The sequence below is a fragment of the Cibotium barometz genome, chromosome 24 (genome assembly GCF_041138505.1).
Source record: "Cibotium barometz isolate CiBa-2024 chromosome 24, ASM4113850v1, whole genome shotgun sequence".
Taxonomy (NCBI): domain Eukaryota; kingdom Viridiplantae; phylum Streptophyta; class Polypodiopsida; order Cyatheales; family Cibotiaceae; genus Cibotium; species Cibotium barometz.
In genome coordinates this window covers 3,753,382-3,765,950 of record NC_141069.1, presented here as the reverse complement: position 1 = coordinate 3,765,950, position 12,569 = coordinate 3,753,382, and the positions used below count along the sequence as shown (strand labels likewise).

At 40.3% G+C, this 12,569-nt stretch overlaps 1 protein-coding gene across 1 annotated transcript; it reads right to left on the bottom strand.

Annotated features, from left to right (window-relative positions):
- Positions 1–370: 370 nt before the first annotated feature.
- On the bottom strand, positions 371–7,093 carry LOC147624818 (uncharacterized). The gene is made up of 3 exons (XM_086818862.1): positions 6,752–7,093; positions 6,395–6,645; positions 371–1,269 (listed from the first exon to the last, which is right to left on the bottom strand). Exons 1-3 carry the CDS (start codon positions 7,060–7,062, stop codon positions 476–478), a joined length of 1,356 nt encoding a protein of 451 aa, XP_086674988.1. The 5' UTR covers positions 7,063–7,093; the 3' UTR covers positions 371–475.
- Between the last annotated feature and the right edge of the window lie 5,476 nt (positions 7,094–12,569).

Below are 12,569 nucleotides of genomic sequence, written 5' to 3'. Positions count from 1 at the left end.
ACACTCTCTCATGTTCAAGCGTGCATATAATTATGCCATCATGTATTTATAGATGACCTCGTGCACATACACACACTCTCTCATGTTCAAGCGTGCATATAATTATGCCATCATGTATTTATAGATGTGTATGGACTCTCTCTCTCTCTCTCTCTCTCTCTCTCTCTCTCACACACACACACACACACACACACACACACACAAAATTGTGCATGCTTGTACGTATATATGCTTGAAGTGGAATCTTGAAGGACATGGTTCGGAATGTTGAAACATGGATCACCATTGAATAAGCCTAGTGCTAGCAATATAAAAGAGCAATCAGGAGAGAATCCTGATTGTTGTTGTTTTGCTAGCTGACTGTGTGGGTCTCGAAAGAATTCTATGTAAAGTTTTCTTTTTCCTTTTTTATAATATATATATATTATTGGTCCCAACAAAAAGAGCAATAAAGAGAGAATCCCAGGAGAAGAGTTCAAGGGTAGCTTGGAGAGCGATTAAAGTGCTTGTACAACAAATAAAGGTGATTGCTATCCCTCCCATGAAAAGACCAGCTGCGTATAAGCACTCTTTGCTCATCATTATTATTCATGTTAGATGATGTAGTTACTTCCAAAGTGGCATCCTCACGCACTGAGTCTACGTCCGCTCGTATCATGGAATCATGGTTGAAAGCAGCGTTAGTTACCGGGACAATGCCCTGTGCGTCTTCGTCGACCACTTGCCACTTCGTGCCCAAGCTATCTACCCATACATAAATTAGCATAAGAACTGTATTGATGCTGATGAGCACCTCAGGATGAGGCAGCCTCTTTGCATGTGCACAGTCATGTTGTTGTGGCGCAAGGGCTATTGTGAGCTCCATAAAAAATGAGTTCGATGGCTCTCTGTGAGTAGAAGAAGGGCAAGTCGACAAAGCAACATGCCATGCGTAGATGCAGAAGAAGCCATCCAGAAGCCGATTGGCGAACCCGATGGCAAGAAATCTGCGCCAGAATTTCCATCGTCCTAATTCATTCCGGTCCCCAGCATCGCTGACCATTATATATAAATGACCAATAGTACTGCTTACCCAAGCATATCCCAGAACACTGACAATGCGTCTCCAAGTGAATCCCTTCCAAGACTCGTCGTGCGGCCCCAACCATATCCACAATGTGACACATTGCAGGATAACCACTATCAAGCCATAATACCTCGTAATATTGTTGTCGGTACTCCAATTGGCAAGGATTATGTGAAGCCATAAAGTAGTGACAGTGTACATAGCTGCACAAGGATAGCAATCAAGTCCAAGTTTAATCTCATAAAGTGTTAGAACTTTTGCTAAAAGGAAAGCAATCGAGTCGAAGTGTAATCTCATAAAGTGATAGAACTTTCATACAAGGATAGCAATCAAGTCCAAGTTTAATCTCATAAAGTGTTAGAACTTTTGCAAAAAGGAAAGCAATCGAGTCGAAGTGTAATCTCATAAAGTGATAGAACTTTCATACATACTCTGCTCAGCCTGCTCTACAGGTTTTTTTCTATGTTTTCAGAAAATTAGAGGTTTATATTTGAAGCCAAAGCCAGTGAAGTTTGGACCAAACCAAAAGGAGATACCACAAAGAAAAACAGATTGTCTACACTTATGTGGCCTTTATAGAGAACCCGGTTGGAACTAGACCACATTAGTAAAAATAAAAATTTGGACTAAGAAGAAGGGTGAAGTTTTGGACAAACAGCCTCCTAAAGGCTGCACTACTAAAGCCATTATTGAGGCTTGTATTCAGTTAGGATATCCAATCTCATGAGGATAGTCTTCTTTTGTATTAGAAGATGACAGATGGTCTTTGGTTTGTAACTTGTTGAATAGGGTCTGAATATAATGATGTGGAATCTGATGTAAAGTAGCTTTTTGGTAATATATATATATATATATATATATATATATCTATTGGTCCCCCCAAAAAAAAGAACTTTCGCTAAAGGGAGGTTATGGGTTCTACAACATGTAAAATTTTAAAATGTTACAACTTCTCGTTAAAAGAGTATATATTATACCCTATCTATACATGTCAAAGTGAGACAAAATAAAAAAGGATACCGACTCATATAATGGATACAAAGAAAAAAATTATATATCAAACCCTCCGAAGACATGTCCTATTATGCGTGACAGAAAAACCAAAAAAGAGGAGCACTTTTTATAGCTCGAGGCATATATGAAGCCTTCCACATGTCCTAGATCTATATGTGTCAAAATTGGGACAAAAGCGCACTTACGACACGTGTCACAATTACAAATTAGTAATACACGTGACAACACCAATTACATTGCTAATCATACTTAAGAGCCAAGTCTCACCTAGGGCTTGTAGGGCCACCCAATAGGGTGATAAACTCACTATGATGAGTATCTTCCTTGTTTTTTTCTTTGTACACTTCTAAAGCCATAAAAAAATGAAGGTATTACCATATTTTTATGGTGGTGGAAAACCTTTGCGCTCAATTATCTTGTCGAGTCTAATGAAAATGAGAAAATCTTCAGTTTATGTCTTGTTCTTGACAGCCAAAATATTTACTACTCTCTCCAAACCCAAACGAGCAAAGGGAAAAAATGATTGCAAATTGTTAATGTGAGTTGTAATTATTTTAAAAATCTACAAATGCTTTGTCGACATCTCCATGAAGTCATTAGATTGCAAATGGCGCTTAAGAGCCATGTCCCACCTAGGGTCTAAATAGGGGTAAGTAGGGTGATAAGTTTACAATGATTAGGGTCATCCTTGTTTTTTAATGTACACTTTGAACTCCCATTAAAGCTATGAAGAATGGGCTAAGGATACATTTCAGTCGGCCATGGTTGTCTTTTTGACAAATGTAGGGGTGAGACCAATCCACCTATAGGGGGGCATTTTTTAAATTGATCTCACGCCTACAAATGTCAATACAACAAAATAACCTCGCTAAAATGTATCCTAAATGTGAAAAATAAAGGTATTGTGGTATTTTTTTAGTGGCAAAACCTTGCCCTTGTGTATCGCTACCAAAATTAATGAAAATGAGAAAGTCTTCATTTTGTCTTGTTTGACAACGAAAATATTTATTGTTCTAAATTGGAAAGAATTGGACCTTTGAAATGATAGGCTAGCACCTTGTGCTACAAAGGAATGCATGGCTTCTTCATGGAGGGAGGGGGAGTGGACTTCTGCATAAGGATAATATAGGGAGAAAGGGGAGATCATCACTTACAAACACCATCACAATAATTGCATAGGAGTTGGCTGCTTGCATCACATAGGGATTGAGTCGCCTGCACCCTCTCATATTTGAGGATGTTGCTGTTTATGCTTGGCCGCCTTGTGCACACATGGTGGCTGTGGATAGATCTGAAGCTCCTGAGTTTGTCTTTTCCTCACAAGATTGAGAATGTGGGCCTTTTTGCAATCAACTCTCGTTTTTCGATGGTCAACTCACACTTTTCCAGTGACCGTAATTCTCTCGCTAACTCACTCTCTCTCCCCTACACACTCTTACATCACACATGGATCATACACACACATGCACTCTCTCTAGCCCATTGACATACACACTCTTACACACATGTAGATCATACACTCACGCATGAATACACTCTTGCAAGAGTTTCAAAAATTATAGTTGAGATAGCAAGATTTAAACCTGCAACCTCCTTCTACCCACCAATGCACCTACCACTACATTGCAACATAGTTGATGCTTAGCTAGCTGAAGATATGTGTTATAGTGTAAAAAAATATGGCTTTTTGAAAGAAAAAAAAAGGGGCCGAAACCCGCCAAAGCCCCAAAAAGTGAAAGGCGACGACGGGCCCGCCGATCTCCTTTCCATCATGTCAATAAGACAAACTCAGGTGCTTGAGATCTATCCCAATCCTGCACACACGAAGGGGGGTGCTACACCACCTTCTCTTACACATAGGTAGCAAGTTGTTGAGTATTTCTTGCATCCCCCTTATTTCCAAGGCAGCTGAGCCTTGGTTAAGGAAAGGCTTGCCTTCATAGCATAAATGGATAGCATATGTGCCACAGTGGGCCAGTTGTAGGGTTGTTGGGTCACACACAATTGGGTTCCAAGCATGGGTGGCCGATTAGAGAGGTTGGCTCTAGGGTCGGAGCATGGGGCAAAAGGAGGACACCACATGCATACTACGCGAGCTTAGTGCATACATTAGATAAAGAGGGTTTTGCCTAGCCGAGTGGGGTTTTGGAGCCCAGTGGGTTGTAGGGCGAGAAGCCTCTAAGGGTACCAACCATCCTCAAGTGAATCTAAATCAAGTAATAATAGCACATCTTCCTCATTCATTGCCTTCGGCTAATTCTAAAGTGGCATATTTTATTTGTGGCAGCATGCACTATGTGCATGACTACCCTATGAAGCAAAAATTAACTTTAATGAATAAGAAGAACAAAGAGGAAGACAAAGTGATAAGGATGGGGACTATGCATCTTTAAAAATAGAGAGTGTTGAAGAGCTATTGTGGTGAAGAGGAAACAATGTTCTTGTTCATGAATAAACTGTGCTATTCTTTGGGCACACTAGAATTGATAGGACACATTAATTTTTTTGGAACATTGTAATAAATTTTGTAGACTCTCATTGTTGGCCCTCACAAGCTTCCTTGGCAGGGAGGCTTAGTTTTGACTCGTTATAGGATGCATAGAAAATTATGCACCACACACTTGAGTCCATCAGGAGCATTTGGCTCGACATCGTTCATACCCACCACAGATAGTGGGGGAAGCTTCAGCGTGGTTTTGACCGTATGCAGAAGCGTCGAGAAGCGTTCTTGTGGAAGTGTTGCTCTAAGTTGGAGCAGTAAGAAAGAGCCAAAAATTACTTTATCGAGTACAGAGGTAGAGTTCATGGGTGTTTTTATGGCAACTTGTGAGGTAGCTTGGTTTTAGAAGCTACTACCGATATGGGTGAGCTCATGTGGGTAGGAAACTTTTCATTTATGACAACATGAGTAGGATAGAGTTGGCCAGTAATCCAGTTTACTATGGTAGAATAAAGCACATTGAGGTGCATTATCAATTTGTGAGAGAGAAGGTTCTAATAGGTGATGTAGATTTGGTATATGTCAGCACATGGGATCAAGTGGCTGACATCTTCACACAAAGGCATTGGGCATAGAGAATCTCCATAGGTTTGGGAGATTACTTGGAGTGCAATGTGATGAGTTGAGCTTGAGGGGGAGTGTTGAGATATCGAGCTCAACTAGTGCTGCGAACATTGATGACTTGCCTGGGTGATAGCTTCTGCACTTATGCCACTGGCATGGTTGGTGAGATTATGGTTGATATACTGCCAGTGGTGGATGACAGGATATGTATGATAGCCACTTTGGAGTACTAGAGTTATGGCATAGTTATAGCGCCAGCTCATATAGTCGAGTTCACATTATGGGCCGACTATTGTATGTTATTGTAGGAGAGTACTTTCCCTTATAGTATGCACTCTTATTTTTTAAGTTATATAGTTGTAGAGAAGAGAAGAAGATAGAAAAAAATTATGCCATCCATCTCTCTCTTGTGTATGTGTGTTTGCTTGTTGCAAGGAACTCAAGCTCTCTATCCCCCCCCCCCCCCCCCCACATTCTCTTTATGGTGGTCCGCAAAGTATTGGATGATGAGGCAGGTCGTCGAGATAAATATCAAGCACCTTCTGTCTCTCTCTATCCAATGGTATTTTCCTTGAAAAATCCAAAGGATGCGTGTAAGGCAGGGATAACCACCAAAAAGGGGGGGTCTTTTATCACAGCCCTCCACTAGAGAGAGGCGTTTCATATTTATCCCCAAATCTTAATAGTATATCGACAAACAGAAGAGAAGTTTCTTTTTGGTTTATAATTGTCTCCTAAAGCACCTAACGGCAATTGTGAATGATAAAGAGAAACCACCTTAAAAGGGAAGTAATTTCTTTTTGGTTTGTAATGTGAATAATAAAGAGAAACCATCTTAAAAGAATCATGTTTGTCTCATGTGTACGTAAGTCTTCATTGTGTGCTCCTATTGTGGACCACAACAGTTGTGGCTATTAGCCATAAAAGGAACCGTGTTGTGTTGTGATAAATTGGTTAAGTGCTTGATCACTTTGTTGAGAGGGTTTCCATTTAGAGATGATTAAACCACCATTTTTGACATAAAGACTCGTTAAGGAGACGGCTACCATATTTTTCCAGAAAGCGACCTTGTAAGGGTTAACTTTTTACTACCCTTTCTACACGCTTTGTCTTTTTACTACCCTTTCTATACGCTTTGTCTAAAGGATACCCTCCTTTCAAGGCTACAGCAGCGTTCCAATTCTAAGCTGGGTAGGTAGAAAATCCAAAAGAAAAGAAAAAATTAATGAAACTGGAAGGCTGGCCGGCACCTGCTATAGCTCCGATAGCCATCCGCAGTCGAAAGCTTCTGACAAATTTGTAGACGGAGACGACTGCAGCTGAATTGTTGTATGTGGCAGAGACAATTGAAGCAACAATTGAAACGTACATGGTAATTGAGATCTTATTGCCATAGGATGTAACTGCAATGGTCTGCAAAACTACTTGTGGTCCGCTTTCAATCGAAGCACCCAATACGTTGAAGAGTCTGTCTTTTGCTTCAGATTGCAAATGCGCCACCCTGAGTTACACGGAATTCGATAAATGTTCAATTTTTATGAGATTCTCTAATGAAATAGAGAGAACATACAGGCGCGCACTGGCAAAAGAGAAGAGAAACACAGTACCCGGCGCAGCTGAGCGTTGCCCATGCAACTCTGAGAAGCCTGCAGAGCTGTAGTAGAGGGAAAAAACAGGCGGCCATGACGGGGCGCTCTTCTCTTGGTATTCTAGTAACGAACACTATCATCGAGACGAGCTGTCCGACGGCTAGCATTACCAGAATGGCAGGGAAAAACTCAATTCGTCTGGTCCCATCTCGATCCATCTGGTAGTAGTCTACAGCGACGGCAATGTTGGAGTAAAAGTCGATCAGATAGGTTCCTGCGGAGAACGAAATTGCAAGGCCGGTTCTTAGGTCTTTCCATTCCTTCCCCATAAACCTTCTCCTACTGCTGATCGGAGGCACAGAAAAGATCACAGCTGCTAAGAAAAGCATGACTCGGTGAAAGTATGAGCCGGTCGTTGATAACAATCGTAATGACTTTTGGCCCGTTTTCTTTCGGTCATCCGGCGACAGGGCGCCATATTCTCCTATCATCAAAGAAATAAGAAAGAACTTGGAACATTCGTCCTGATGTGATTGGGGAGACTCTCCGGTGTGCGTATGGAGGACGGATGACGGAGCGTGGAAAAAAGCTCACCATAGATATCGTAGCAGGCGGGATGATGGGATCGTCGCTAGCATAGCAGCGGTCAAGAGGATCGAGTCTTCTCTTTGACTTCCATGTATCATTCCCATGTGAAATAGTTGTCCCACTTCCAATGTATCAGAGCTGGGTTGCACCATGCTGGAGCTATAACCAATAAGATTCATCCAAATGTAGGGAGGAGATAAATAGAAGAATAAAAAGAAAATTTTTCAAAAATGAGCAAATACTCAGATAGGATGAAGAGTTGACTAAGGACAAGGTTAATAGTTTAAAAAAAAGAGATATTTAGATGAAATGATGCATAATGAGATATTTTTATCTCTCCTCTCTCATGTTTCAACTAGATCCAAAAAGTGGACTAAACTGATCCAAAAATGGTCAAAAATTGACCAAACTGATCTGAAAAATTCTAGAATCAGTTGGCTTGGTTAGAAGCTCACTTTTTCTATAAATAGAAGCCTTTCCCTTTGTTGAAGCTCAATAGTGTTTTTGTACTGTTACTCTGCTTCTCCCAAGAGCCAAAAAACTGTGAATTTACTCATAATTCATTAGTTTTTTGACCTTCTCTCTTCTAAAGATTGGTGATTACTCTTGTTTCCAAACAAGAGTAGAACCCTCAAACCATCAAGTCAAAGGAAAGCTCTCAAATTCTTTCGTAAGTTGGAGATTCTTCTCTTTTCTATTCATTTTATGGTTTTTTATAGGTTTTTATAGTTTTTTATGATTTTTGTCTTCTCTAAATTAAAAATGATGTTATGCCTCATTAAAAAAAGGCATTCTCCTAGATGAATCCAACCATTCTTATCCTAGATGAATTATTAATGGACAAAATCTAGTTTTTCATAATGTTTCTCTTGATAAGTAGAAAATGTTTACATTAGAATGATTTAAATATTCTTGGTGAACTTCTAATTAATTTTAGAGAGTTAAAATTTAAAAAATGGTCAGCCATACAAAGGAGGTTATGGCAAAATTTTTTAAAATTGTGAAAAATAAGTTTTACTTTTCGTAGTGTGCATTTGTCCACAAACCATGGGTTTTTTCAATGTTAACATTTCCATTAGAAATAAATATCCCTTGGTTGGGAAGATGTTTGTTATGTCAGCAGACAGCAGGTACAATGGAAGAGGAAATGATACTAGGAAGTTGTGAAACAAGGGATTGAATGAAAATTTTGAATTATGAAATCTGTGACCATATCTGTTTTGTCAATGGATTATTTTTATATTAAAGTTTTAAAGAGGAGTGTGTGAGTATCTGTTTTCTAAAGCTAAAGTTAAGAAAGGCATTTCAATTATGGGTGGGTGAGTACTTGTTTGGTTCTACCGATTCCAGTTGGTAGGGCAGTGGCTAACCCATGGGCCAGATGGGGTTAGGCTGGAATCAGTGGAGTTTTAATAATCAAACTAAAAAATCTTAGGATTACGCTAGGATTTGAGTAGTTAGTTAATTCCCTGATAACTTTCTCAATTGAGTGGATCAACGGCTGTGCCTGATCTTGATTGGAAAAAAAGCATTGAATGGCTCAGATGATCAAATTATATCGGTGATAGTTTCCTTCTATCTGGTTTATTCAGGTGAAGGATAGTTTAGATTTGATCTCGTTAGAAAAATTCGTTAAGAAAATTCAAAAATGTGAAATTGTCCCCGCTTTTTAGGCATGGAAAATTTTTTCGGTTTTGGTTTTCGGAGTGACCACCAGCCTAGTCTCATGCCCGGACATTCGTGGGCGAGGTCTCGAGTGAGAAACCCTACCCCGCCCATGAGGGGGCTACTTTCGCTGTCAGCTACCGAGAGTCCCGGTGCGTGGAGGGGACAGAGGGATCTCACTGTTGGTATCAGAGCGCTGTTGTAAATTTAAGTAACATCAGCAAAAATTGCCTAGATTTTTAATAGAAATCTGGGAAAGAAATGTTTATCACTTATTAATACTATGTGAATGAACTTCAAAAATTGAAAACTTATAAATTGAATTGAAAATTTATAGATGGACACCCCGAACCTATCTGGAATTCTTGGACTCTCTCAGAGTCAAGATATGATAGCTTTTGCATTTGATCACCTCATCAACTTTGCGACGACCCAAATGAGCAGAGTGAGACTCGCTCGCCATTTTGAGAGCCTTTACTTTCCTGATCCTCTTGAGCGATGTCGGTATATGTGGTTCTGTAGAGGACGGTGTATTAACATCAGTACCAGTCAGCGTGAGAGGCTCAGGCAAAATATTTCCTTGGCCATGATTCTAATAAGACTAGGGCTTGAACTTCAGAACTTCATGCCGATTTTTTAGACTTCTTAGCCGCTTTATCCCAAGAAATAGAATTAGAGCACCTCTTTGTGTAATGAATCATGTGTTACCATGGTATGTCTTCTTCATAGTTTCGCTTCTTTATACGATTACGAGACTGAGGCAGTGATTCTAGAGCCGAGCTGCTCTATGTACATATTGTAACTTTTATATAAATATAGAAATATTTTCTAAAGAAAAATTTTCTATTGTATAAGTGATTGTTTACGAAAAATTCCCTGTTGTATAAGAAAAATCTGTTATCAGACATATGTCATAGATCTCCAATAAGATCATTGTCTTGTTTAAGAAATTATTTTTCGAACCTCTTAAGTCTTAGGATCTCGTGGATGATATCAAAATAAAAAATTTAATAATATATAAAATTTTGGCAGAATCATGAGACGAGGAAACCGTGGCCGTCAGCGCCAGACCCTCTCTCTGAAGATGATGAGCTTGACCCTGATGTTCGCAAGGCTCTTCATAGGACTCAGTCAAAGGAGAAGGGGAGAACTTGGGCGAGGCTGTGGAGAAATGGGTGGAAGCCATGGAAGAATATTTTGACATCATAGGCTACAATGAGCGGAGCAAAATGGCTCTTGCTTGGCTGAAAATAGTGGAAACAGCCAGGGTAGCATGGAGGAACCACTGTGACACCAACAGTCTGGACAGAAATACTCAGTCCTAGAATGATCTAAAAACCTATCTTAGAAAGAGATTTTGTCCCCCTGGATTTTTGAAAATCAAAATGAACGAATTCTTAGAGCTAAAGCAGGAGAGCAAATCCATCGAGGAATATCACCAGGCCTTTGCTCTTCTACTCAAATATTCACCACCTCTAGATGAAGAACAACTCAGGTTCATTCGGGAAATGAACGAACCCTTGGACACACTGGTCAGAAATGCCAAACAAGTGTCCATGGCTGAAGCAGTAAGAATGGCAAAGGATTTTGTCAAAGCCTTTGTAGTAAAGGTCTCGCCAAATCCTGCACCCTCTAACTTTAAAAGATTCCAAGCCGAGGGAAGTACTTCAAACTTTCCACCCCCAAAGAGGCAGCAAGGCCCGAATCAGAATCAAGATGCAGGAAGATTCCGAAGTGAAGGAAGACCCTTTCCCCAGAATACTTTCTCAAGAGCCCCATCACTTTCAGGAAATCAGAGGGATGAGCTCAGAAGTGAAAACCGATGTTTTGGATGCCAAGGTTTTGGTCACCAACTGAAAGACTACTCGACTCCTGCCATATCAAGGGGATAGGGAAGTCAAGGACCCTGAGTTCAGAGACCAACCCCTTCATACCACTCTAATCAAGGTCCGTCTCACCCAAGTCAGGGAAACCCCAGAAGAACTCCAACTCAGCCATCTGCCTCTGTCCTGAGTAACCTCATAACTCCTTCCCAGAACTAGGACAACCAAAGAGAAAGAGTTTTGCCTCTCAGACTGTAGTAGCCAGAGCAGTCACAATTTCAAATGTAGTAGAAGAGGAAAGAGGCCAGATCTATGTTGCAATTGAAAACCAAGGGCCTAACCATCAATTCTCAGTCATCCATACTCCAGCAGAGTATCAGGGTAAGCCTTTTAAACTTTTGATTGATTCAGGCAGTTCTCACTCATTCAATTCTCCTGGATGCTTGCGTAAGCTAGTCTTAGAACAGAAATCAGGGAAACCTATGCAAAATTGGCCAGTGGGAAGATTCTCTTCACTCACCATGAGACAGATCTTATCCAGTTCAACATTAGGAACTCAATGGAGTCTTCTTGGGCCCTTTAATTTGCCATGAGGTTATGGAAATGTTTAACTTTTTGACAAATAGGAGCCCGCCATGTAAGCAAAAACCATTGGTTTGTAAGAGAGGTGTAAGAGTGGTCAAAGGGTGCACTTTTTCCCCCAAAAAGGGGAGGATAATTTTACAATTTTCGAACCTCCATAACTTCTACATACAAGCTCCGATCTGAGCGGAGATTACAGATCCGTGATCTACGCATCAAGAGCTTTCCATAGATATGTTACATGATATGGTTTTATCCGCTAGATTTTAAATTCCATTTTCCCCCCCAAATTCAAATTCGAATAAAGTAGCCGTTTTGAAGCTTCAAATTAGAAAATATTTCTTCTTAAGAGAAAAGGTTTGACTTCCTTAAACTGCCAAATAAAAGGGCCCAAGAAGACTCCATTGAGTTCCTAATGTCTAGATGGTAATGTGACTGACTGTCAGTTCAAAGTCTTACCTCTGGGAGTTTTTGACGGTATCCTTGGAATGGATTGGCTCCACAAAAATCAAGCTGACATACACTGTCACAATGGAACCATTTCCTTCCATGACCTTCACGGGAACAAAGTTCAAGGAACTGGAGTTTTCGGATCCCCAGACCTTCAGTTAGTAAAAGCTTCTAGGTTGCTGAAAGGACTTAGAAAAAAGCAACAAATTTATGTTGTCAAAATGAACCCAGTAGACTCAAAGCTTAAGGCTAAAGAACTAGAATGGTTAAATGAATTTGATGATCTATTCCCAGCAGAGCTAACTGAAATGCCTCCAATCCGGGAAGTAGATCATGTGATTGAATTGACCCCCGGAGCTCAGCCAGTAGCCCTGCGCATGTACAAAATGCCAGTTCTTGAAGCCATTGAACTCAAGGAACAGCTTAGACAGCTGTTAGAACAAGGGTTTGTAAGACCCAGTGTTTCACCTTGGGGTACGCCAGTTCTCTTTTAGAAAAAGAAAGATGGAATGCTTAGACTCTGTGTGGACTACAGAGGTCTAAATCAGCTGACAGTTAAGAATAAGTATCATATCCCAAGAATTAATGAGCTTCTGGACAGGCTAAATGGAGCCTAGATCTTCACAAAGATAGATCTCAAATCCGGGTATTACCAGATCAGGATCAATGATCAATATATACCAAAAATAACCATCAATACTCGCTATGGGCATTATGAATTTACTGTC